The sequence below is a fragment of the Natrix helvetica genome, assembly GCF_964273705.1.
Source record: "Natrix helvetica genome assembly, chromosome: 3".
Lineage (NCBI taxonomy): Eukaryota > Metazoa > Chordata > Lepidosauria > Squamata > Natricidae > Natrix > Natrix helvetica.
In genome coordinates, this window is record NC_138549.1 from 48,836,098 (window position 1) to 48,863,596 (window position 27,499).

A 27,499-nucleotide genomic window follows, 5' to 3' on the forward strand; every position below is an offset into this window, starting at 1 on the left:
AATAAGCTGAATCTGATATGGGAATGAATCTCTGTTATGCAACAATAGTATTTGTTTGTTAAATTTATTTGACACCCCCCCCCCAAGAGAATTAAAATTTCCTATTTGGGCTTCATCAAACAGAATTAAGAATTCTTTTATTCAATACATTTCAGTGCAGAGCAGCTGAACTCTGTTTTATTGGAATTTCTGGCACAGAGAGTGAACACTACAGAAACACATGAACAAATATTGGAGATAAATTGTAATGTACTGATTACAGCAGTGATTGTTTAGCATTATGGCACTCTATACAGTTCTGGAATTTTTATGATTTTACTAAGCAACTGGCAACAGATTTCTTAGTATTTGTCCTTTGTTGATTAAGTAAGAAATCAAACTCCTTGAATGAGAAATGAGCTATGACCCACTTCTCCTAGAAACCTAACTATCATTCAATCCTAATTTCAACAAGACAAATACCAGCAATGGCACTGAAATTTTAAAATGGGATCTTTTGTCCCTGTTTATTTGACCCTGCTTATTTGTTGCTAAATCTGTAATAACATCTTATAATATTCCAATGTTTAATGTTTATTCAAAAGCTAGGCACAGTCCATGTAAAACTGACATAACATTGTTATTTATTATTTAAGTTGTAAAGCTTAGAAAGTTTTAGCAAACCTCTCTTGGTGTTTTATAGCCATCTCGGAGGAAACGACAGCAGCCATAACGCCCCTGTAAAGATATGAAGTGTTTATGATGCAAGAATGGTTTATTATAAACTACTGTTCTTAATCATACCAAATGAAACTTATCCTTTCATAATAAGTAAGATTGAATATATTGCTGAAAAATAAATTAATCAAAGACTTATTTTAAAATTAAATACCTACTTGCAACTTGGTGATAATTTCATTTTTCGTCGCATTAACAATGTTCATATCTTCTATGGCAAAGGCTGGATAAGAAATAATGGACAAAAGCCCAGCATCAATCTCTTTTGATGTGGATGCCCTTGGTAACATGGAGTATAGAATAGACTGAGCAGCATTAAAAAACAAGAAAAACAAAGATAAAACAAAAACCATTAGTTTCATTCCAAAGTATATTATCAGATGTAGAAATAGTGCTAGTTTGGATTCTAAATTGTTATGAACAAGACAGTCTCCAAAAAATTATCTTCCAATACATCCATGCCTGATTCCTCAAGCAACAGCATAGGACCATTATCAATTGACTGAAAACCATGATCATCAGGAACTTCATTCAATTGCCTATGCAATTTGTAAATGTATATACACAAACAAAATATTAAAAAGTTATGGTATTTATATAGTTACTTAGCAAGCACATCTAAATTATATTAAAGTAACCAAAATATCTTTACCATCTCCAAGCCATGTCATAACTTTTGAACACCCCTCATGTTTGGAAATTGAAAGTTGAAAAACATGCCGTAAACTGTGCATTCCGTAGAATAAAATAACAGAGTTGGAAGGGACCTTGTATATCATTTAGTCAAACCTCCTTCTCAAACAGGAGACCCTATACCAGCGATTGCGAACTTTTTTTGGCTTGCGTGCCATAAGCAGGGGGAGCGCAAGGGGGTCGTGCGCGGGCGTTCCGCACACATAATGCAATGTGCAACCACCCCAGCGCACATGCACACATGACAAGCGCTCTCCCTCCATTTTTTGCATGCTTTTTTCGTTTGCTCGTAGGGCCGGTTTAAGCCCTCCGGAGCCTTCAGGGAGGGGGGGAGGCTGTTTTCGCCCTCCCCAGGCTCCTATAAAGCCTCTTGAGCCTGGGAGAGAGAAAAATGGCTTTTAAAAAGTCTGACCTCAGCTGGCCAGCGCGTGCATGCATGCTGGCCAGCTGTCAGGGCAACGCCTTGTGTGCCTTGACAAATGACTCTGCGTGCCACCTGTGGCATGTGTGCCATAGGTTCGCCATCCCGGTCCTATACCATTTCTGATTGTGGCTGTCCAGTCTCTTCAAAGCCTCCAGTGATGAAGCACCCACAACTTCTGAAGGCAAGCTGTTCCATTGGTTCTCACTGCCAGAAAATTTATCCTTATTTCTAAATTAAATCTCTCCTTGATCACTTTCCATCCAATGTTTCTTGTCTGGCCTTTGGGTACTTTGGAAAATATATGTGGTGAGAGGCTTCCCTTCTCCATTCCCTCTATCTTGAATTTATGGACCTTTCAGCATTTTTTTAAAAAAAAGTTAAACTTTCGGATTTCTGCTAGAGGTGCGGCTAGAGGGAGGGGGATTTCCCCCCCTCCCTTGGACAAGCGGCTTGAGAAGATTTTGCTTTCGCCCTCAGGGGAAGGAGGAGGGGGGAGAGCCAACTAATGATGCCTCACCCTCATAAAAGTGACTTTCATTGGACTTAGCTCCAGAACTTATGGGTGAACTGAGAACTTTCTGAACTTTTAAAATTTTATTATGCCTCTGAGCCCAAAGCTGGCAGGGCAAGATGGCACACTTCCGTTGTCTTCATGAACTGTGAAACCTGACTCCACCTTTAAAATTCAGGCTTCCGGTCTTTGTCTCCGAGTCACCCAGAGGAATCTCTTGTGGATTGTTCTTTTCTGAACTCTTTGGGGAAAAAACTTTCATCTATTGCTAGACTGACTAAAGAAACCCCCATCTGTTTGGATCCTCTGCCTTCTGGATTCGCCTGCCTGCTCTACTTCTCCAGCTGCCCAGTCTCTACTTTGACTGATTTCCTTGCTTTAAAAACCATGTCTCCAAAAAGACCACCTCCTGGAAAGCCTGGATTTGCTACTTCTGCCCCAACGTCTGCAACGTCTAGCCCAGCTACACAGTCAAAGATAACAGAACTGATGCAACCCAAGACTACAGAGATAGACTTTCAACAAATGCTTCAACAAATTCTACAGGGCCAGGAGGAAATTAAGAAACAGTTAAGGGAAATGAAAGATGAAATTAAACAGAACCAAGCCCAAATCTTTAAGAACTCACAGAGACTGGACCTTGTGGAGGGTGGGGTGGCGGAGGCGAGGGGGGGGGGTAGAGGCCTTACAGAAGGGGAACAAAGAACTTGACATCCAACAAATGAAAATAGAGTTTGAGAGAATGTCTTTTTATCTTAGATTTCAAAATGTAATAGAAGCAGATGGGGAAAACATAAGGGACATTATGACTAATATTTTAGCTGAATACATACACAAAGATAAACAGCAGATGGAATGGGAGATAGACCTAGCCTATAGAGTGAATTCAGCATATGCCAGAACACATAATGTACCCAGGGAGGTTCACATTAAATTCCTTAGGAAAACCACAAGAGATGAAATTCTGGGTGTACAAAGGGGGCAAACATTGACATACTGTGACAGGGAGATAACCATTCTAAAGCAGATTCCCAAAAAAATTAGGGAAAAAAGGAAAAGCTATTCGCAATTGGCGAATAAATTATACCAGAAGGGGGTGTGGTTTAGATGGTTGATGCCTGAAGGTATGCTGATATTCTGGGAGGAGACAAGAATCAGAATTAATACACCCATAGAGGCACAGGCCTTTATGGAAAAAAATAAAGCCAACCTAGAAAAAACAGAAGACACTATAACGGTCATACAGGACACGGGAGGGGCCGGAGCTCTGCCAGCGGGGGGTGAAGGGTCAACACCAAGAAAGCTCAGATCACAAAAATAAATAAGAAAATCACAATGTTATAAACAGACCGAAAGTAAAAATGAATTTATAACTAGACTATATATTATAATTATATAAATTGATTGAAAATTATTCTTTCTAGAATTAATATGCTGATTTTTTATGATCATGTATTAAGATTTGATATTTTGATGTAACCTAGGAGTTTGGAGGGAGGGGGCGTCTGCCACACTTGCAACTGCCAAAATTTGTAATTCCACCTACCCTTTTCCACATAAATGTTTTTAAAAAAACCAATAAAACTTTTTGAAAAAAAAAAAAAAAGGAAAATATATTGTTCCCCTCTTCTCTGTGACAGCCCTTCAAATGTTGGAACACTGCTATCATGTCACCCCTGGTCCATCTCTTCACTAGACTAGCCGTGCCCTGTTCTTGTAACCATTCTTTATATGTTTTAGCCTCAAGGCCCCCAATCATCTTTCTTGCTCTTTTCCACACTCTTTCTAGAGCCTCAACACCTTTTTCAGTGGCAGAAATCATGCTATGAAGTTCTGGAGGCAGATTAATTTCAGGGGCCTCCCTTACTCTAAGGCCTGCGGCCGTAGGGGTAAATGTGGCCGTTAGCTCTGAATGCGGGGATGCATGACTCATGGCAGGGCCCACCGCAGACAGGTCTGGGGTAGATCAGGGTCCTAGGTCCCCTTCAACTGAACCCCTTCCCAGTGGTGTGGGGAGATCAGGTGACCAGCCCTGGACCCCCACTATAGGGACAAAGGGAACAGGCGAATGGCGTTCGGCCACCAGCCTAGGAGGTGACCTAGGAGTGGGCCCAGCAGTAGAGGCCGATGTCTTGGCCTTCTCCTTGCGCTTCGCAGCCCTGTCCGGGGCTGCAGATAGTATGCACGCCTTGTGCTTAGATGCCCTAGTAGTAGATCTACTGGCCCTGGTACAAGGCTCCGGGGTCTCCGATTGCAGTGGGAGGGATTATTTTTTAAAAAATAGACCAAATATATATAAGAAATATGTACATCTCTACAGAAACAGAGCACAACAATGATGAAAACTCTATTGAATGCATTTGGGTCCATATTAAATGGGAAAAAATGACATTGCCATAGGTCTATACTATAGGTCACCCAACCAAACAGAGGAAATAGACATGTTCCTAACAAACAGAGCAGACAACTTTGTTTCCCAAAAAGTAGAGAAGGGAACAAGGGTATCTGGCATACTGGACTTAATTCTCACTAACAGAAATGAAATGATAGAAGGTGTTGAAGCTACAGAAACCTTGGGGACAAGTGATCATGCAATATTGGAATTCAACATTATGCAAGCATAAGAAGTAGAACAAAGTCAAACTAGAGTCTCGGACTTTAAGAGAGTTAATTTCAATAAACTTAGAGAGAGCTTGGGAAGGATTCCACGGATAAGAAACCTCAAGGGGAAAACAACTCAAGAAGCTTAGGAAATTTTGAAACGTGAGATTATAAAAGCCCAGTCTAGCAAAATATCAGTGAAGAAGAAAAATAACAGCTTTCAAAAGAAACCAACATGGCTGCATAAAGAACTCTGACAAATTGAAAGACAAAATGGACAGGTATAAAAAGTAGAAAGAGGGGCAAATAACTAAGGCAGAATATCAGCAAAGGCCGAGCCTATAAAGATGAAGTGAGGAAAGCTAAGGCTCACAATGAACAAACACTTGCGACAAAAGTAAAAAATAAAAACAACAACAAAAGCTTCTTCCAACATGTTAAAAACAAGAAAAAAGTCAAGGAAACAATTGGTCCATTGCTGGGAGAAAGTGGCAAGATGTGACAAGCAACAGGGAGAAAGCAGAACTACTTAACTCATTTTTTGCATCTGTCTTTACACAAAGGGAAAAAACAGTCCAATCTATCAAAAATAGTACCACAAAAAACAGATTAGGAACACAAGTTAAAATAGGGAAGAAAATGATAAGTGAGCATCTGTCTACCCTAGACGAGTTCAAATCACTAAAGGAACTAGCAGATGAGATCTCAGAACCACTGAACTATATCTTTCAAAAATCCTGGAGCACCAGGGAACTGCCAGAGGACTGGAAAGGAGCTGATGTAGTTCCCATCTTCAAAAAAGGGAAAATAATAGATCCAGGAAACTACAGACGTATCAGTCTGACCTCACTACCAGGGAAGATTCTGGAAAAGATAATCAAGCAATCAATCAGCGAACACCTAGAAGCAAACAAAGTAATAACCAAAAGCCAACATGGGTTTTGTTGCCAGACTCATCTTATTGCATTATTTGACAAAGTGACAAAATTAGTGGACCAGAGGAATGCTGTCAATATAATTTACTTCAGTAAGGCATTTGATAAAGTAGACCACAACCTACTATTAGATAAAGTAGAAAAATGTGGGTTAGACAGCATCACCACCAAATGGATTCGTAACTGGCTGACCAACCGCACTCAATATGTAATTCTCAATGGAACTGCATCTACATGGAGGGAAGTATGCAGTGGAGTACCCCAAGGCTCTGTTTAGGCCTAGTACTCTTCAACATCTTCATCAATGATTTGGACAAGGAGATAGATGGGGAACTCATCAAATTTGCAGATGACACCAAGCTGGCAGCAATAGCCAACATTCTAGAAGATAGGCTTACAATACAGAAGGATCTTGACAGATTTGAATATTGGACGCTACCTAACAAAATGAAATTCAATGGTGAAAAAAGTAAAGTTCTACATTTAGGCAAGAAAACCAAAATGCACAGGTACAGTGTAGGTGGTACCTTGCTCAATAGTAGTAACTGTGAAAGGGATCCTGAAATCCTAGTGGACAACTATTTAAATATGAGCCAGCAATGTGCAGCAGCTGCCAAAAAAGCCAACACATTTCTAGACTGCATAAACAGAGGGATAGAATCAAGATCACATGAAGTGTTAATACCACTTTATAATGCCTTGGTAAGGCCACGCTTGGAAGACTGCATTCAGTTTTGGTCAGCACGTTGTAAAAAAGATGTGGAGACTCTAGAAAAGAGTGCAGAGAAGAGCAACAAAGATGATTAGGGACTGGAGACTAAAAGATATGAAGAATGGTTGCAGGAACTGGGTATGTCTAGTTTAATGAAAAGGAGGACTAGGGGAGATATGATAGCAGTGTTCCAATATCTCAAGGGCTGCCACAAAGAAGAGGGAGTCAAACTATTATCCAAAACATCTGAGGGTAGGACAAGAAGCAATGGTTGAAAACTAATCAAGGAGAGAAGCAACTTAGAGCTAAGGAAAAATTTCCTGACAGAACAATTAATCAGTAGAACAACTTGCCTCCAGAAGCTGTGAATGCTCCAACACTGGAAGTTTTAAAGAAAATTTTGGACAACCATTTGTCTGAAATGGTGTAGGATTTCCTGCTTAAGCAGGGGGTTGGACTAGAAGACCTCCAAGATCCATTCCAACTCTGTTATTCTGTTCTATTCTATTCTATTCTATTCAGAAAAATAATATGACAAAGTGGCAGAATTGAAAATAAAGAAAAAATGAAAATACTAGTCAAAAACGTTACAGATAAACAGAAAAATGAATTGGTTAAAAAATAAATCTTCAGATGGTGAAGAAAGTAAAATATTTAGGAATCACAGCAAGATGTGCAACAATATACTAGAAGATAATTATACAAAATTAACCCAACAAATTAAATGAGATCTGGAGAAATGGAACAGCTTGAAATTATCGATGCTAGGAAAAATAGCTACAATAAAAATGAATATATTGCCAAAATTACTTTTTTGTTTCAAACAATTACTATAAAATTAGACAATTTTTTTGATGAATTGAACAAATTAATTTTAAAATATATTTGTTAGGGGAAAAGAGCAAGAATAAATTGAAAATGCTGCAAGAATCTAAAAACAATGGGGGTTTGGGGTTACCAGATTGAGAGCTTTATTATCAGGCATTGGTACTTACCTGGCTAAAGAATGGGTAAATTTGAGACATAGAAGATTGTTACTATTGAAGGGACATGATCTTCAACTGGGGTGGCACGCTTTTTTGTAATATGAGAATAATAAAATACACAAATACTTCCAATGACATTATGTAAGAAATGCACTGCTTCTAGTGTGGGAAAAAGTTAAAACAAAAAATTATAGGAAAATATCAGTCTGGCTTTCTACGATGGAAGCACTGATACATCCAAATGTTATTAACTCGGAAAGAATTGTAACATATAAAGGCATCTTAAATCAGTGGTCACCAACTGGTGGTCCGTGCGAAAGGTTTAGTGGTTCGCAGAAAAATCTGGACATTATTTGCCTTTTTAACCTTTTACCTTACCATGTTTTCCCAGAACTTATTTTCTTTTAGGTCTGAAAATAAGCACTTGGGCTTATTTTTTGGGAGGTCTTATGTTTTTTGAGGTGCAGGAGACAGTGAGCGCAATCACCTCCTGGCTGCTCTTGATCATTCATCAAGAGAACAAGTGTTCTCTTACCATTTTCTTGCTTATTTTAATTTTTATTTCTAGTCTGTCTTTTACAGTTATGTTTTGGGTAGGTTGGGTTATAGTTTCTTTTTGTGTGAAGACTGATGCAAAGAAAGAGTTAAGCACCTCTGCTTACTCTCTACTGCCTGTTGTTTCTTTGCCATCTTCTTTCTTTAGTGGATCAACTGTTGTCTTGAATTTTTTCTTGTTATTTTTATGTTGAAAGAAACTTTTTTTGTTATCTTTGACTTTTGTTGCAAGTCTTTGTTCATTTTCAGTCTTCTTTGAATATCAGTCTTCGATATTCTGCCTTAGTTATGTGTCATTCTTTCCATTTTTTGTACTTATTCTTTTTGTCTTTCAGTTTATCAGAGAGATCTTTGTGAAACCATGCTGGTTTCTGCTTGGATTTCTTGTTTTTCTTTTTCAGTGGCATTGTGCTGGACTGGGCTTTTCTGATAATATTTTTCAGAATTTCCCAAACTTCTTGAGTTGTTTTCCCCTTTAGGATTTTCATCCAAGTAACTTTTCCCAAGCTCTCTCTCTGAGTTTGTTAAAATCAGCTCTTTTAAAAGAGAAACTGGCAATAGATCAGTGAGACAGATTATATAAAACTGATTATAATTAATCCTTCAAGCCAAGTACCAGATGCTGCTTTCAAGCATGGAAGGTGAATTGGAGAATATAAACATTTCAGAATTCATGAAAGAAAATTCATCTTTCTCTCCTCCATACCCTGACTTCACATAAATTGTTTGGTTAAGAGCTTTAAAAGGACTTTGTTACAGTTTCTTGGATATCCCAATGAAAAAGACTCATATTTACCTGACAATGTTCAACTTCATCTGGAAGAACATGAATAACTGACTTATGTCCTCCTCCAGCTCCAAACAGGTCCAGCTCATCAATTGCTTCCAAAGCAGCCTTCAGAAAAACATTTGTCAAGTCTCATTACTAGTAAAAGCAATTTAACTCATATCCCTGTATCCCTGAGCCTGCTTGGTGTAGTGGTTAAGGCAATAGGCTAGAAACTGGGAGAGTGTGAGTTCCAGTCCCACCTTAGGTACAAAGCTAGATAGCCTTGGGTCACTCATTCTCTCTCAGCTTTAGAAAAGAAGCAATGAACATAAAACAGAAAATAAAAGAACTGAAAGGGATCTCGGAGGTCTTCTAGTCCAACTCCCTCCTAGAGCAGGAGACCCTATATCATTTCAGAGAAATGGTTGTCTGGTCTCTTTTTAAAAACCTTCAGTGATGCAAAGCAAAGCATTTCTGAATGGCAAAGCATTTTTGAAGAACCTTACCAAGAAAACTTTTAGAGGCGGTGGTGAGGCCCTTACTCAAGAGGCCTTCACTCGACCCAATGGAGCTAGCTAATTATCGTCCAGTCTCCAACCTCCCTTTTTTGGCGAAGGTTGTTGAGAATGTGGTGGCGCAGCAGTTTCCGCGTCACCTCGATGAATCCGATTATCTAGACCCACGCCAGTCCGGCTTCCGACCCGGGCACAGCACTGAGACAGCCTTGGTCGCGTTGTTTGATGATCTCTGGAGGGCCAGAGATAGAGGTTGTTCCTCTATCCTGGTCCTATTAGATCTCTCAGCGGCTTTTGATACCATCGACCATGGTATCCTTCTGCGCCGGCTGGAGGGGATGGGAGTCGGAGGCACCGTGTTACGGTGGTTCGACTCTTACCTCTCCGGCCGGATGCAATATGTGTTGACAGGGGGGCAGAGATCGACCCCGAGGCCACTCTCTTGTGGGGTGCCGCAGGGGTCGGTTCTCTCGCCCCTTCTGTTCAATGCATACGTGAAGCCGCTGGGCGAGATCATCCGTGGTTTTGGGGTTGAATACCATCTGTACGCTGATGATACGCAGCTGTACATTTCAACCCCAAACCACCCCAACGAGGCTGTCGCAGTGATGTCCCGGTGTCTGGAAGCCGTCTCAAACTCAACCCCTCCAAGACTGAGTCGCTGTGGCTTCCGGCACCTCGGTTCAGCCAGCTGACTCCATCGCTGGCCATAGGGGACGAGCTACTGCCCCCTGTGGAACGGGCGCGCAATTTGGGCGTCCTCCTAGATGCCCGGCTGTCAATGGATGACCATGTGGCAGCCGTGGCAAGGGGGGCGTTCCACCAGGTTCGCCTGGTGCGCCAATTGCGCCCCCTACTGGACCGGGATGCCCTACGCACAGTCACTCATGCGCTGGTGACGTCTCGCCTAGATTACTGTAATGCTCTCTACATGGGGCTTCCCTTGGGACGCGCCCGGAGACTGCAGCTAGTCCAGAACGCAGCCGCGCGGGTTATCATGGGGAGATCTAGATACTCCCACGTAACACCGCTCCTGCGCGAGCTGCACTGGCTACCTGTGGTTTTTCGGGTGCGTTTCAAGGTCCTGATTACTATCTTTAAAGCGCTCCATGGCTCAGGACCTAGTTACTTGCGGGATCGCATCCTCCCACATACATCCCTGCGGCCAATCCGCTCTCACAGGGAGGGCCTTCTCCAGGTGCCGTCCACTAGGCAATGCCAGCGGGCGGCGCCAAGGAGTAGAGCCTTCTCTGTGATGGGCCCAACCCTCTGGAATGACCTCCCCCCCTGACATTAGAACCACCTCGGACTTCCGCTCCTTCCGACAAAAATTGAAGACTCACCTGTTCCGATTAGCTGGCCTGGCATGATTATAAATGTTACATCTATGAACTCCTGGTAGTATATTCTCATCTGGTTATTTTAAGGGTAATGTTTTAGTTTTAATTGTTTTTAGGGCTTTTAGCCTCATATTTATTCTTCTGTACAGTACTCTTAATTTTAACCTCCTCCACATACATACATATATTTATAGTTCTATTTATATTTGTATTTATCTGTTATTTATTGTGGACTGTACACCGCCCCGAGTCCCTTTTTGGGAGAGGGGGCGGTTTAGAAATGTGAATAAATAATAAAATAATAATAATAATTTAGAGACTGGTCCAGGCAGTTGTCAGGACTCACAACTGACTCAAAGGTACCCCTTCCTCCAAAGAGTATCTCTCTATATAAATTTATATAAAGGTAATTTCAATTTGGATGAATTTCTCCCATGTAAGTGAACATATGGGTACCACCAGATATGAAATAGTTTAGGCATAAACTATTAAAAATAATTCAGTATTAAGGCAGTGCTTAGCATTCCAGAAGAAGTATTTTGCAACAAGCAGGCATGGGTTTAAAGCATTTATTTTCAAATCACTAATGCAATTAGAATAATGACCATCAGAACTAATTTTCAAAGCAGTTGCACAAGTCTTCCAATCAACCGAACTGTATTAACACAAAGGAAAGACTTCATCCACAGTCCTGTGCACTGTGAAACCATTTTTTATTATATTAAATGTTTTCCAATACTTAATTTTAAGTATATATTTTAAGTATTAATTTTAAAAACCAAAATTTCATAAAAACAGGTGGATCTAGAAATGATCTTGTTTTCTTCAAGGTGATTCAATTTAGTATCTTTATACCATCCCTGGTTGATATGTACTAACACAACTACCATATAGTGAAAAGAGCAGCTTTAATAAAAACAAGCCAGTTTATAGTGAGGTATATTAGCACGAGATCATCATTAAATTGTGCCTGGTCAAAAATATGAATTACAATCCTTTTGGTCAGTTGCAAAAGGATCTATGGTTAGCAATACGTATATTCATCTTGGGACTTTGATCCTGCAGCTAAAGATGGGCAGAATCCAGTTTGTTGATTTTCCTATCCCCAAAACCTCAGTTGTCCTTATCCACTGGTTTGTTTGCACATATTTTACTTTCACATCCAGAAAATTAATCAAGATCCTTATCAAATCAGTAACAAATCTATCAGTTACTACAGTACTTTTTGATTTCAAGATTAGAAATAAAGAGGTGAATACTCAGAAATAAGCTTTAAGTTAAATCTATAGGTATGGGTCTCTAAGTTTCAATCAACTTACAAGTGGTTATAATTATTTCTGATTTATTTATAAAAAACAAACAAACATTCCTACTTTTGCCATTCCAACAGAGCTTGCATTCAACTCAGGAATGCCCTGGTTTGTCTTGTCACCACGTTCCCACATGCCATAATCCTGAAACAAACCAAGAAAAAAAGAGCAAGGACCTTTTAAAAACACAGATCCAAAAATATGCAGAAACTGTATTAGATTATTGTATACAATATGGAGCTGCCAACCAAGTCAATCAATTTGAAAATTGTCACTTTATAGGCACTGGTTCAAAATTATGTACATGAATGTTTGCATGAGGAGATGAAAAATATTTCTCCTCAAAGATGTTGGTTCCCCACGTTCCATAAACCTTAGGATAAATGCTCTGAGAAAAGAAGGAAAAGGAAAAAGAAAAAGAAAGGAAAGGACAGATGGAAGCAGAATCAGGGCTTGGTTATGAACATACTCAGATTATCTCTTTTCAACCAGGCTCTTCACAATTAACATGGGGAGAGTCAAAAGCTTATTTAGGAAGGCTATAAAGATTGGTTTAGCTAGGCCAGGTGTTGGTAACCTGCGACCTGAGAGTCGCGTGAGGCTCTTTGACCCCTTCCTGTGGCTCCCTGCTAACCCCGTCGCACGATCAGCTCTCCGCTCTGAGAAAGCATGAGCTTCTCCGCAGAGCCATGTCGCTGAAGACCCTAGCATTTTCTCCGCACTGCCTGCGACCAGTTTCTTTATGCGATTCTGTGTCCTTTGCTGGCAGCTCAGCACCAGCTGCGGTCCCCTGCGTATTGGCTCAGGAAGGAGGGGAATGGGGATCAGCAATGGTGGATGGGGGGGGGGGTTGTCATGTGACTGGGTGGGAGTGACACTGAGTTGGCCACACCCACCCAGGTTTTGTGGCTCCCAGTGTTTGCTGTGGGAAATGGATCCAGATACTGTAGCTCTTTGAGTGTTTAAGGTTGCAGACCCCTGAGCTAGGCTGACTATATGGATTTTATTTGGAATTCTTTGATTGTTGCATTTTGGTTTGAGAAAAAAAATTAACATTTAATATGCAAGATTGCATAGTTACATAGTTACACCTTGTATTCCAGAATTGGAACAAGATTTGTGGTATTCTACATTTCTGGAATTTAGACAGCAGGGCCCAAAGAATGTTCCTTTCTATTTTCCTAGAGCTGGGCTAAAGATGTCTTGAGTAAAGTAGCTAAGAACTCTCAAACTTTAGAGATTAAACAGGATAAGGAGATGACTATCATTATTAAGTTTCTGACAGGGAGATTTCAAATTATACAAAGTTTGGATATGGAATACCTATGAAAATACTTACAGCAACTTTATAGGCAGCTTCAATGTAAAATACAAGATTCTGTATAAAGGCCACTTCATCAAGTGTGAAAATAATACGCAATCCTAATTAAGAAAAAAACATTATTAAGACATTCAACATAAATCACATACAATAAAATGGGCGTTGGTTACATACCTGATACGCCCTGTCTCTGGTCGGTGGAGACATCATCCAGACATGGGTTAACTCTGTCAGTATCCAATAGGGCTGAGTCTACTAGTTGATAAAACATGCCCTCCATGGTAGCTCCTCCCAGCTTAGACGAAGGTGCAATTGTAGATTGCTGTGTCTTAATACTCAAGCAAAAAAAGGTGTGATCCCTCCTTGTTAATGAAAAAAATACACATTAGTCCGAACATGGCAACAGGGTGGGGCAGGATGATGTCTCCACCGACCAGAGAAGCAGCATATCAGGTTTGTAACCAACGCCCATTCTCCTAGTAGGTGGAGACATCATTCAGACATGGGACATACCAAAGCCAATTCTGTCCCACCGGGCGGGCTTAGCGTGAGCGGGCAGACACAGCGCATTGTAATACTCGCCATACAAATGCAACCTCCGCCGAAGCTGTCAAGTCTATAGTGGCGAATGAATGGAGATGGAGTAGTCCACGTTGCCGCCCTACATATCTCCTCCAACGGAGCCTGGGAAGACCAGGCTGCTGAGGTGGCCGCGCTGCGAGTGGAGTGAGCCATGATGTGGGGTGGAATTGGAAGAGATAGAGCAATGTAGTCTCTGAAAATTGCTGTCCGAACCCAACGGCTAATTTCCGTAGAAGAGGCTTTGGATCCCTTCTTACTTCTGGTTGAAACCGGACAAAGAGAGCCTCTGAGCATCGGAAGTCGGCAGTTCTCTTGATATACACTCAGAAAGAATGTCGCACATCAAGATAATGCCACTTACATTTAAGCCTATGTGATGGATTAGGACAGAAGTCGGGAAGCACTAACTGTTGCGCTCTGTGAAAAACCAAGTTTACCTTGGGTATAAATGCCGGGTCCAGGTGGAGAACAACCCTGTTCAGATGGAAGATACAAAAGTCTTGCCTGATTGACAGGGCTGCCAGCTCAGAGATCCGCTTGGCCGTGGTGACCTCTACAAGAAAAACGACCTTCATCGTGAGATAATGCAAGGTGGTGGAGTGCAGAGGCTCAAACGGGGCCTGTGTTAAAGAGTCCAGAACCTTGGAGATGTCCCAAGAAGGGAATGTATGGACAGTAGGGGGTTTGAGGTTAGTAGCGCCCCTGAGAAATCGCCGGATAAGCGGTTGGTGGGCTAGTGGTTTTGACATACTGATGGACATAACAGATGACAAGGCCGCCACCTGACGGTGGAGTGTTCGGAGATAGTCCCATGTCAAATCCCAGCTGGAGGACCTGAAGAACGTTAAGGATAGAAGCCTGCAAGGGGGCAATATTTTGCCGCTGGCACCAGGTGGAGAATTGTGTCCAAGTGGCATCATAAATGCGGTTAGGAGGCCTGAATCGTCCAGATGACCTCAACTGAGAGACTGGCGGCCATTAGAGTCTTCCGCTCAATCTCCAGGCAGTGAGACGAAGCCAAGAAAGATTGGGGTGCCTGAATGACCCCTGCAGGAGCAGAGAGCTGATCTGGGGCAGCTGCCACAGAGGAGCCACAGATAGGTTGAGCATGTCTGCGAACCAGGGCCAGTAAGGAGCTAGGAGAATCAGCTCTGACTGCTCTGTTAACATCTTCCGAATTACGTGTTGAATCAGAGGAATCAGAGGGAATGCAAATAGGAGCCCTTGGGGCCATCTACACCTTAGTGTGTTGACGCCCTCCACCCCTGGTATCAGGTAACACATGAAATACCTGGGGACTTGGCTATTGTCCTGTGATGCAAAGAGGTCCAGGGTTGTCAGGCCATACCTGTCCGATAACTGTCTGAAGACTTTTCGATGAAGATTCTACTCCATCGAGTTGATCTGCATTCGGCTGAGGTTGTCTGCCTGAATGTTGCGAATCCCTGAAATGTGCTCTGCGCAGAGAGATGGGAGATGTCCCTCCGCCTATGACCCCAGCTGAAACGATAAACTCATTAGTTGTTTGAACTGCCTTCCCCCCTGCTGGTTGATATGCGCTTTTATGGTAGTGTTGTCCGTAAGGACGAGTATATGCGCATTGGTCACTCTGTTTTGGAAACGGAGTACCGTGAGATAAACAGTCTTCAACTCCAACCAATTTATGCTGTTTTTCAGGTCTGAGCGAGACCAAAGTCCCTGTGCTACATGGTTTTGTATGTGAGTGCCCCAACCCAGGAGACTTGCATCTATGAGAGTGATGCATTGAGGCTCCCAGAAAAGGGTGCCTTGAGCCAGGGCAGGGGATAGCCACCACTGTAGGGATTTGCTTACCTCTGGGGTGAGGCATACTTGGAACGTTGAACAGCTGCAGTTGGACTTTTGATAGGGAAACAAGAACCACTGCAGATGACAGCTGTGGAATCGAGCCCATGGCACTATGTGGAAGCTCGAGACCATCTTCCCTAACAACTGCAAAAGTTGGAGGAGTGGAACCCTTTGTTGTCATTTGGTGGATGAAACTAGCTTGTGAATGCTCAGCCGTCATTCCGGGGAGAGGAAGACCCTTCCTAGTGTTGCCTGGACAGCAACAAAATGTCGTCCAGATAACAAAGAATGCGGATTGGCAGGGAGCGGAGGTGAGCAGCTACGACCGCGAGAACCTTGGTAAACACCCTCGGGGCCGATGACAGGCCAAATGGGAGGGTGCGATACTGGAAGTGATTCCCTGCATAGGAGAAGTAAAGGAATTGCCTGTGCTCCGCCAGGATGGGGATATGGAGGTATGCTTCCATGAAGTCCACCGAAGAGAGGAAGTTGTTTGGGCAGACACTCTCCAGGATGGACTGCTGGGAATGCATTTTGAACTTCTATAAATTTGTTTAGAAATCTGAGGTCGAGAATTGCTCTCCAACTCCCCGAAGACTTCGGCATGATGAAGAGACGAGAGTAAAAACCCTGTCCCTGTTGGTTGGGAGGTACCTCCTCTATGGCCTGAATTTGGAGGAGATGCCTGATTGCCTTTTCTACCATCCTTCATTTCAGAGTGTCCTTGGAAACCGGACACATGACGAAATGCTGCAGGGTGGGGGGGGGGGGTGGAGAGAAACTCCAGAGCTAGGCTGAATCTGATCATTCGCCAGACCGTTGGTGGTGTCGTCCCAACGATCGGCAAAGGCCGACAGGCAACCCCCAATGGGGAGTGCCATCAAGGAGTCACTTCTGCTTCTGGAAAGGACGATTGGAACTCCCTCTGAAGGGCTTCTTGGAGGAGAAGCATTGGTCGTTCCTTTCAGATGTGTCATAGGAGGAAGGTCCTTGTCTGGGGGGAAGCTGACCTCGGGGATGGGGGTAGTTGTAGCCCCTGTCCGTCCCTTGAAAGGACGTCTTGCGAAAAAAGGAAGGTTTAGAATCAGAATTGCGAGCAGCAGAAGGAAAAATCTTCCTTTTGTCCTTCGACTCAATCAAGAGAGGCTCAAGGGGGGGGGGGGGCAAAGGGACGCTCAGCAGAAAATGGGGAGGAGGCAAGTCTCCATTTTGCCCTGGCATCCGTCTGCCATTGCTTTAGCCATAAGAGGCATCTGGTGGACACAGAAGAGGCAATGGCCTTTGAGGCAAACAGTGGTGCATCCAGAGACGCATTCACAGAATACTCGATGGCAGCCTTAAGCTTATTGATGTCTTGATGAGACCTAGAGTCTGAGGATGGAAGCCTGCCTTGCAGTTGCTCAAACTAGCATAGGGCAGCTCTGTTGAAAAAGGATGCCGAAGAGGCAGCTCGCACTGCCTACGCTGAGGCTTGATGACCTTTGACCAGTGTCTGTTCGAACCTTTTGTCCTCCAGACAGAGGACATCCTCTGGGTCAGCCGTAGCTGCATTAGGGGATGAGAGGGCCACCACTGGGGGGTCTATGGAAAGAACCTCCAATAGCTTTGAAAGTTCGGGACCAACGTTGTAAAGCTGCTTATCCAGGGAGGAGGGGAGAGGCCCCGACCCCAGAGAAGTCCACTGATTCTGGACCACCTCCAGAAAAAGCTTGGGGGAAGGACCATGTCCTTCTCAACCATAGGACGAGAGAAAGGTGGATCAGCTTTCTCTGGTTCTGAAGCGGAGGTTGGTTTGGAGACTGGGATGCCGGAGACCTTTTTAGCCTTGAAAAGAATGAAATAAAGGAGGTTTAAAAAGTCCCACCAAGGTAGAAGGGGCGGGTATCAAGTCCTCATCATCCAAGAGATCAGAGTCTCTGGCAGCCTGCTCCTTAGTCTCTAGGGCAGACGCCTGGGAAATAGAGTCAGAAAGGGCCCTATCCGTGAGAGAGGAATGTCCCTTATCCTTCCTGGAGTTTTTGGAAGTCTTGGAAGTTGAGGCCGCAGCAGCACGATGTTGAAGGCCCACTGCAATGCCACGCTCAATGGCAGCTGAGATAATATCAACCTTATCAGAGGGGTAATAGTGGAGGCCCCTAGGGCTGGGAGTAACAACGTCCAGATCGGGAGTTAAGCTCCTTTCCCCTTCAGACCTGTCCTCCATCTGGAAGCCAACCCCATCTTCAGGCTGAAAAAGGAATGGAAATGTCTCCATCTGTATCAGTGGAGAGCTCCCCAGGGGAACTTCGTGCTCTTGGCAGAGGAACCAAAGGAGGTTGGGAAGAGACCTCATAATGCTTGGATTTGGCCTGGGCCTTATGGGGAACAGAAACTGGGGTCCTGCCTGTCAGGGAAAAAAAATGCCCTGGTATCTGAGATCAATGGACCGTGGCTGATTCCCTTCCGCATATCTTTTGAGATATTGAGAAAAGTAAAAGTCTTTAAGAATTCTAATTAATAAACAAACTTTAATAATAAAATAATAAAAGTAAATGAAACAGAAAATAACTAATTGGTTACATTTTGATAATGAAAGCTACGTTTGCCAAAGTTGGCTGCCGAACAAAGAAGAGAAGAATTTTGGAATGTGTAACGCGTGCGCAATAAATCACTTTCAGATAAGAACCTTTTTTGTTTTATGACCTGCGCAATAAAGCTTTCTTAGTTTAACTCTTGAATGTCAGTTTAGGCAGTTCAGGCCTAGCAAACTTTTTAACATCCTGACACCCCTTCTTTTGCTAGTCTGGGCTGACGTCATCAAATCATCAATTAAGGCACATCTTCTTTCGCAGATACTCGTGTTGATTTGCGGCGAGTGGTTTGTTAAGCATGTCTGCAATCTGATCAATCTGATCATGTGTAGAAACATATTGCAATTTAACAAAACCTTGCTTAACTAATTGCTTTGTGTTTTGATAACGAATGTCAATGTGTCTGGACCTAGAACCTGTAAAATGTGACTCAGAAATATAAACAACAGATACATTATCTTCCATCACGGTGATTGGTCGAATTGGACGTGTCCAGATATCTGTGATCAAAGCATCAAACCACGTTAGAGAATTACAAGCATCTGAAACACAAGCATATTCAGCTTCAGTAGATGAACATGAAACAAAACTCTGTTTTCTCACTTGCCAGTAAACAGGACAACCATTTAGGAACATCATGTAACCAGAAGTGCTTTTGCGTGACTTCTTGTCGCTCGCCCAGTCGGAATCAACAAAACAAATCAGCTTTGGTTGATCAGTGTGTGTTGGTTCTAGCAATAACTTCATGTGCTTAGTGTGTTTTAGGTATTTCAACAACTTCTTAATGCATGACCAATGAAATTGTGTTGCCTTACCTACGTGTCGTGATAAAAGATTAACACTAAGTGCGATGTCAGGTCTGGTCCAACTACTAATGTATAATAGTGAACCAATGACTGAACGATAAAGTGTTTGATCCTCGAACTCAGGACTTGGTTCATGTGTTAAGTTGTGAAAATCTGTTTGCATGGGTGTCTTTGTTGTGCTAGCATCTTTCATGTTGCAATGATGTAGAATGTGGTCAATTTTCTCCTCTTGTGAAAGACTAAACCCCTTCTGTGTCTTTTCAATTTGAACACCTAAATAAGTGCTAATGTGTCCTAAAGATTTTAGTGTGAAGTATCTCTGCAAACTTTTAGCAAAAATCTCACTCATTTTCTTATTTGGACCAATATAAACAATATCATCAACATAAACAAGAATTATCTCATATGCATTGTTAGATCTTTTTGTGAACACGCATTCATCAGTTTCGGACTTAATAAAGCCCATTGAATTTAGTTTGTCAGTAAGACATAAATACCACATTAAACCTGACTGTTTCAGACCATAAAGACTTTTGTTCAGGAACCAGGTATCCCCTTCTTGCTTTCGGAATCCTGGAGGGCTTCTCACGTAGATCTCTTCATCTAGGTCTGCATGTAGATAAGCTGTGTCCACATCAAATTGGAAAACTTCTAAACCAAGAATAGTTGCAGTGGTTAAAGCAATTTTTACACTTTCAGTTCTGACTGTTGGTGAGTAAGTGTTTCTGTAGTCCTCAGGATAACGTTGAGCGAAACCCTGAGCTACAAGTCTGGCTTTGTATAAAGACTCACCATTTGGTTTCTTCTTGATTCTGTAGACCCATCGGGTGCCAATGACTTTCTTGTTTGCTGGAGGTTTTGCAGGTGTGAATACATTAAGTTTCTTTAAACTGTCCATTTCATCCTGCATTGCATCATACCATTTGTCTTGTTCTGAATCAGGAAGCTGTTTGATTTGTGTGAATGTCTCAGGAGGAAGAGTAACGTTGCAAATCAAAGGTAATGGTGATTTTGTCAGTTGCCATGAATAATGTTGTGGAGGGATTCCTTTTGTGGCCCTCTTGGAGCGTCTAGGAGCAACAGACCAGTCTTCTTCTTCTTCTTCATCATCATCCTCGTCCTCACGTTCGTCGCTAGCATCAGCATCCGCGGGTTGCGAAGACGGAACATCAGGTTGTGAAGAACTGGTAGAAGGAATATCTGCCTGCAAATTGTCATCAGGCTGCGTGGCATCTGGAACACCATCTCTAGGAAAATAAACTTCAGGATCATTGGAATGAATCCTGGACCAGTCAATATCTTCCTCAAAATTAGCAGATTGTGAAATGACAATCACATGTTTAGTATCAATGAATTTGTACCATTTTGAATTATCATCAATACCCATAAATCTCAGTCTCTTTGCTACTGTACCTCCCTTTCTTCTTTGACTTAAGGGAGTGTTCACCATAGCATATGAACCAAAAATATGGAGGTTCTTGAGATTAGGCTTGTAGCCATACAGCATGTAGAAAGGAGTTTGATTGATTACACTGCTCCAAGTACGGTTGACAATGTAATTTGCATATTTGATTGCTTCACCCCAGTATGCGTTACTGAGATTGGCATCTTCTAGAAGACAACGCATCATGGTTTGTAGAACCCCTTGTCTTCTTTCTACAACTCCGTTATGAGCCGGTGTATATGGAGCAGATGTTTGATGAAGAATTCCATTCTTACGCATCCAGTCCTGGAAACGCTGAGACATGAATTCTGCACCACAGTCACTCTGGATTCTGGCGATGCGAACTTGGTATTGTGTAGAAACAAACGCTGCAAATTCTTTAAAGATCTGAAAGGTCTCAGATTTCTCTCTCATAGGATATACAAATCCATATCTAGAATGATTATCTACAATTGTTAAAAAATACTTTCTGCCACCAAGTGTTGGTGGGAAAGGACCCACTATGTCAGTGTGTACCAAATCAAAAATGCGTGTTGACAGGCGTGTAGCGTGTTTGGGAATTGCAGCCGCCTTGGATTTAGCCTTTTTGCAAACCGCACAATCCAAAAACACCTTACACCCCTTTAGATCCAAACCTTTTGCGAACTCCGGCATCTTTCTAAGAACACGGAAACTGGCATGCCCCAATCTTCTGTGCCACTTGTGAATACACCTGGAATGCAAAGGTTTACCAGTTAGTGAATTCTCAACATTAACAGTTTCATGAGGACCCTCAGGCTTGCTCTGAGCAATCTGTTTCTGTTTTCTTTGTTTGTTGGCTTTAGGAGCCTTTGGCACAGTAACGCTTTCTCTCTCTGGGACAACTCTCTCTGGGTCTGCGTTGTGCCTTTTTGGAGTTTGCATACTTGCCTGTGCTTGCCCTTTAGGCTTTGGCTTTAAGTAATAAACACCACCAATCAGCATAGTTTCAGCAACAATATCACCATCTTTAACTAAGTAACTTGCTTTTTCGAGGTGGTGAACCTGGAACTTTAAATCTCTAGACAAGTGACTTTGACTAAGCAAATTACTGGTTGCTGAAGGTATGTAATAAACATCAGGGATGTGTGTATCGAGCTCTTCAATGTAAACAGTTCCTTTTCCCATAACCTTGCAAGTGTGGTTGGTGAAGGAATACAGTTCTCGATACTCGGGCTCTGGTTCGCCCATCTCTGTGAAAAGTTCCCTTCTGTGGGTAACGTGCACAGCTGCTCCACTATCTAAAGTCCACAAAAGATGTCTGTCGAACTTTGGATCAGGTTGTGGAACGTTGGTTATGGCCAGTGTTGCAAGCGGAGCTTGTGGGTCACGCCTTGGACCACGACGACCTTGTCTTCCGCCTCTACCTCTGCCTCTGGAATCTGTTCCTCTGGGCTGGTACGTGGCGGGAGCTGGAACTCGTTGGGGACAATCCCGGGTGTCATGTCCCACACGGTTGCAGGTGTAGCATTTTGGCATCCTTGGAGCGTAGCCTCTTCCTCGGAAGGGACGTCTGGCTGGAGCCTTTGGTGCTGGAGGCCGTTGCAGATGTGGGGTAGCTAACCTGATAGCTTCGTCTTCCACTAAAAGTCTGCAAACGTGGTTAACTGTGCGTTGAGCAATAGGCACGTAGTTAATCTTTGCAACAGCATCTTTCCATTCATAATTCAATGAGTTAATGATGATGCTAATCATTTGGATATCATCGATTACATGGCCATTTTGTCTCAATTCACTTCTCATTCTTTTCAGTTTGGTCAAATGTCCACCAATTCGTTCACCAGGTTTCAACTTCGAACCATGGAACTCAGACATGAGCAAACATGAGGATTCAATTGAAACGGGCCTGTAGCAATCTTCCAAAATAGCCCATATTTCTTGGGCAGTTGCATCAGGTGGAAAGATACCTTGGATCTCAATTTCCATTGACATGAGCAAAATCGTGATTGCTCTGTTTTCGAGGTCTCTTATCGCAGGTGTCCAGGGTTGACGGGGAGGATTAAAAACCATGGAATATGTGCCTTCTCTTCGAAGCAAGAGCGCAATTTCACTGACCCAGGCTTTATAATTCTCTCCTGACTCCTTTAATTTGGACTCACCAGTCAAGGGGGTGACTGTGAATACCTGCTGAGGAACAATTTGTTGCTCTGGTTGCAAAGCTGGTTGTTGAACCAGGGGATGCTGGGGTTGCATCATTGGCCTTTGCGTGGCAACATCAAATTGGCTTCCTCGAATTCGCCTTTCGCTTTGCCTTTTTTCATCTAGGGAGGATTCAACGCCGCCAGGGGGTGTTGAAGACTTAACCTTTGATGGCAAAGTTTGGGCTTCTGTAAAACTCATAGCTAATTCTTTAAACCTCATCATCTTTTGCTGTAATGATTTTTCTCCGCCAGCAGATGGCAGTGCAGCTTCACTTCTTGGCTGCAGTCGTCTATACGTATGCGGGAGCTCAATGGGCTCAAAGGGACCACGTGACCTCGGTGACGTGTACATGTCTCTTTGTTCTAATTGACCAATGAACTCTGTGGGGTGTGTCTTAGGCTGTTGTTTTGAAGACAAGATGGCGTCCTCAGACATTTTGGGAGTGGGGGAGCTTCTCCTACTTCGCTTTATTTCATTAAAGCACTCTCTCACCTCCCTAGTATATTTTTCAAACAGCTTTAATCGATATAGATAGCTTTGCATTTCTTGCTCATCATCTGGGGAGATTTCATAAACTTTGCTTTCTGCGTGGGAGGATTTTTCCTCTGCCGGCAGTTGCCGTTTAGACTTTTGCCGTTCATTAATTGTATCTTGATAATGAGGAAGATTTACTGACCTCAGTCCGTAGATCTTGCCTTCTGTAACTCCTTCCCCCACATCTGGCTCGGCACCTGAAGAATCTTGCTCCTCTGTGTCTGAGGGAATGGATTCTTTCGAGCGCTTTCCATGTCCGTGTTTTTTTTTTCTTTTCTTTCTCTTCGACATTGCTAATTAGGCTTAGTCGGTTATCTTTAGATAGCATGAAGGGAAAATACAGCCATAAATTGTAACCATCTCAGCTGGTATCATCAAAACCATCCTCTGCTACCAAGTTGTCAGGGAAAAAAAATGCCCTGGTATCTGAGATCAATGGACCGTGGCTGATTCCCTTCCGCATATCTTTTGAGATATTGAGAAAAGTAAAAGTCTTTAAGAATTCTAATTAATAAACAAACTTTAATAATAAAATAATAAAAGTAAATGAAACAGAAAATAACTAATTGGTTACATTTTGATAATGAAAGCTACGTTTGCCAAAGTTGGCTGCCGAACAAAGAAGAGAAGAATTTTGGAATGTGTAACGCGTGCGCAATAAATCACTTTCAGATAAGAACCTTTTTTGTTTTATGACCTGCGCAATAAAGCTTTCTTAGTTTAACTCTTGAATGTCAGTTTAGGCAGTTCAGGCCTAGCAAACTTTTTAACATCCTGACACTGCCCTGGTCTTTATCTGGGACCATATCCTGTGGTAAATTGGGCCTGGAGGCCTTGGCAGGTCGGGATGAATCCTGCCGCTCAGAACCGCACCACTTCCTTGTTTTTGCTTCAGTAGGGGCAGAAGGGTGGACGGTAGCTGGAGGGGACTCCAGAGGGGACCCGGGGACACCGACATCAGACCCATTGGCGGCTATTACTCACGACCTCTTCAGTTGCAAGAATTCCACAAAATGGTCGCTGGTTTTCCCACCTAAACAAGATGGCCACTGGGAGCATCGAGTTCTGTGAGGGAGCATTAGAGTGAGCCGACGACGCCAGCGAGTTCGCTAATGGCCTCCTGGCCGTTCCTCAGGCCGCTGTGTTGCTGGCACGATGAGGAGAGGCCGCCCAAACTGGAATGCCAGAAGGCAGCAAGCAGACTAGTGGAGGTGGCACGCCAACCATGGCGTCGGATTGGCAGCAACAAGAGCTGAGGCTGCAATTGAACTATGGCAGCAGCGGCATCTGTGAATTGGAGGTGGCGGGAGAGGTGTAGTTCAAACGGTGGCCTTCGCACAGCCGTACGGCTTCACAGAGCAGAGAAAGGCACCAAAGGGGGGGAGCTCGCCAGTCGCAACACGGCAGGGATGGCGGCAAAAGAGGCCAGAGGGAATATACCCGTGGGCCTGTTACTCCGTCGATGAGTCATAGGGCCTGGAAGAGGCCCTTAGCCTGAAGCCCTCCTGTGAGGCTCAGGGAAGCCGTAGATCCGATGAAAGTCATGTAAGAATAAATTTGAAATAGATATAGCCAATGAACCAAATTAGGATGAAATTTAGATGAAAAAGCTTGCCAATTAATCAAATAAAGGCAGGAGAGATCAAAAGACACAGCCAGTCCAAGGATAGGACTGAGTCTAAGCTAGGAGGAGCTACCACAGAAGGCGTGTTTTATCAACTGGTAGATTCAGTCCTATTGGATACTGACGGAGTTAACCCATGTCTGGATGATGTCTCCACTACTAGGAGAATGAACTATTCATATTCTTACTCCATTCAGTAGCTTATCATTCTTATAGGAAATTTCTCACATAAACAAATTTTAAAAGAAGCATGGGCATATAGATGCTTTCCTTAAAATACAATCCTTTGCAAAACAGTGTTTACAATTTATACTTAAACTTTGTTAAAATATTTCAGAAAACAACATTTAATAAATGAACTCCTTAAGGATGAGGAAGACTAAGAATTTTAGCCAGCTACTAGAGGCATGAATGCCAACTTATCCACTCCTGCTTATTGAGAATTGCAAAACAATTAACAAATTGAATATTGAAGTTAATTATTTTTTTTACAGCTAACTGATATGACAACACTGAACTTTTCTTAGAAATTCCAAGGGTCACTATTATTATGACATAGCTTACCCGATGCTGTCATCTGAGCCAGGAAGAGAAGATAAAGGGAAGTTGCATCTACTTGTAGATGTCCCCACTTGTCATCTGCAACTACTGTTCCACAAGTGGCTGTGTTATATTTGGCATGCAAGCAATCCTTGGTACTCTGAGTGTGCTTGAACTTTTCAACCTTATCTACCTAAGGAAATCAGGCAACATTCCAAAATCAGTTTTTAAAGCACAAACTTTCATAATTATGATTTTGTCTCAGGACCCAAATTTTGGCACAGTTTAATTTCATAAGCTTTCATTAACAAAACTTTAATGAAATATTGTGCATGCATGTGCGCACATCTTTGAATCAGTTCTGACTTTTAGCAACTGCCTGGATTAGTCCTTGCAGGGTTTTTGGCTAAATATCAGAAATGGTTTGCCACTGCCTTCCTTCTAGGGTTGAGAGAAAGTAACTTGCTCAAAGACAGATAAATTTAATAAATAACTAAATAAAGTCAAAGACTGGCTTTTTGCTTAAGACAAGACTAGAACTTATGATCTCCACATTTTTAGCCTGGTATCTAAGCACTACAACAGACTGACTTTTTTTCATTCTTATTCAAAATATTTATCAAAACCCAAATCTAATTGAGCAGATTACTTTTGAATGGAATATTTAGTCTAGTGTGGCAACATATTACTGCAACAGTAATACCTTGGATTTTTTAAAAAAAGATGAAAACTTAACTTTCAGTTACTCTGTAATAAGATATATTTTACAGCACATTGGGATAACTAGCAAAAATATAAAATTTGGAATTAGGTAGAATTCTTAATTCTCAGCTGCTAAACAGGGATATAAATTACCCTAAATGTGGCCAATACATCATGCCTAAAATACCATAGAAACAAACCTGTTTGATACAATTGCTAAACCAATCCATGATCATGTTCTTATCAATGTAAACAAAATGGAGTTTTACTTAAAGAAAAAAAATTAGCTATCTAAATAACTAATTTCAATCTAAAAATAAGCAAGGCTTCATTTACTGTTTTTATTTATCTATTTATTTATCTGTCTGTCTATCTATTTTATCTTATAGTCCTTTAATTTGGGGTAGTGTTTACTGTAGCTAAGAAAACATACTTTGTTATTTACTCATGTGATCTATAAATTGCATGTATGTAATTAACACATATTGACTGGAACTGAACAATTTTGGTCAGACTTTGGGGCAGGGAGAAGAACCTTGGAACCATTTAAAGTAGTACTATAAACAGATATATTACAGAAACTTAATACATTGATTATAACTCTTTCCTGTCCCATAAAGAGGGGGGGGGGAATCACACTGTCAAAAATCAGTTTTTTTCCACAATCTTAGAAGGACTCCAGGGTTACTAAACAGTGTTCTTTACACCAAAACTCATAGTCACTTTAATTAGATTTATGACATTGCTTATAAATTAATAAAGATCCATGTTGCTTTTTACCTGTCTCATCATACATTGCAGGAGGCCCCGCATTAGTTTCACAACATTCTATGGAAGTAAAAGAATAAGAAAAATAATTACTATCCAATTTAATTTTTAGAAGGTATACCTACAGCATAACTAATGATCAATGCTCATGCAAAAATTGAATATCTAGATCTATGCATTTATATACAGTTTTGTGGAATCCTTCCAATATTTAAGAAAACACTTGTCTTAGATGAGCGGTCCCTAATTTTTGCATCTTGACGGCCCGGCTGGGGGGAGGGGCAGGGGTGGGTTTGAAAAATGTTAGCAACCAGTTCTCTGCCCAGTTGCTGGGTGGGCGTGGCCATGGCCTGCTTGGCCTCCTGCACCACAGGGGGGAGGGCATTTTGCCCTTCTCAGGCTGCAGAGGCTTTCCTCCAGCCTTCAGGAGGGCAAAAATGGCCTGCCACCGGCTCCAGAGATCATCCGGAGGCCCTCCAAAGGCTGGAAACGGGCCTGTTTCTGAACTTCCAGGAGGTCTGTTTTTTGCCCTCCTCAGGCTCCGGAGGCTTTC

The 27,499-nt window shown here is 42.3% G+C and overlaps 1 protein-coding gene across 10 annotated transcripts in view; it reads right to left on the reverse strand.

The window, feature by feature from the left end:
- The window catches only part of PHKA2 (phosphorylase kinase regulatory subunit alpha 2), a 142,266-nt gene that overhangs the window by 100,709 nt on the left and 14,058 nt on the right, over nucleotides 1-27,499 (reverse strand). For all 10 annotated transcript variants that reach the window (XR_014175110.1, XR_014175111.1, XM_081949547.1 and 7 more), the window contains exons 4-10: nucleotides 26,959-27,006; nucleotides 25,501-25,669; nucleotides 13,408-13,490; nucleotides 12,132-12,212; nucleotides 8,931-9,029; nucleotides 876-1,022; nucleotides 664-717 (exon numbers count right to left, since the gene is read on the reverse strand). Coding sequence is in view for 8 of the 10 variants with exons in the window: in XM_081949547.1 (XP_081805673.1) it covers nucleotides 664-717; nucleotides 876-1,022; nucleotides 8,931-9,029; nucleotides 12,132-12,212; nucleotides 13,408-13,490; nucleotides 25,501-25,669; nucleotides 26,959-27,006 (681 nt within the window). In the remaining 2 variants the exon portion in view is untranslated. The remainder of the gene's footprint in view (nucleotides 1-663; nucleotides 718-875; nucleotides 1,023-8,930; nucleotides 9,030-12,131; nucleotides 12,213-13,407; nucleotides 13,491-25,500; nucleotides 25,670-26,958; nucleotides 27,007-27,499) is intronic.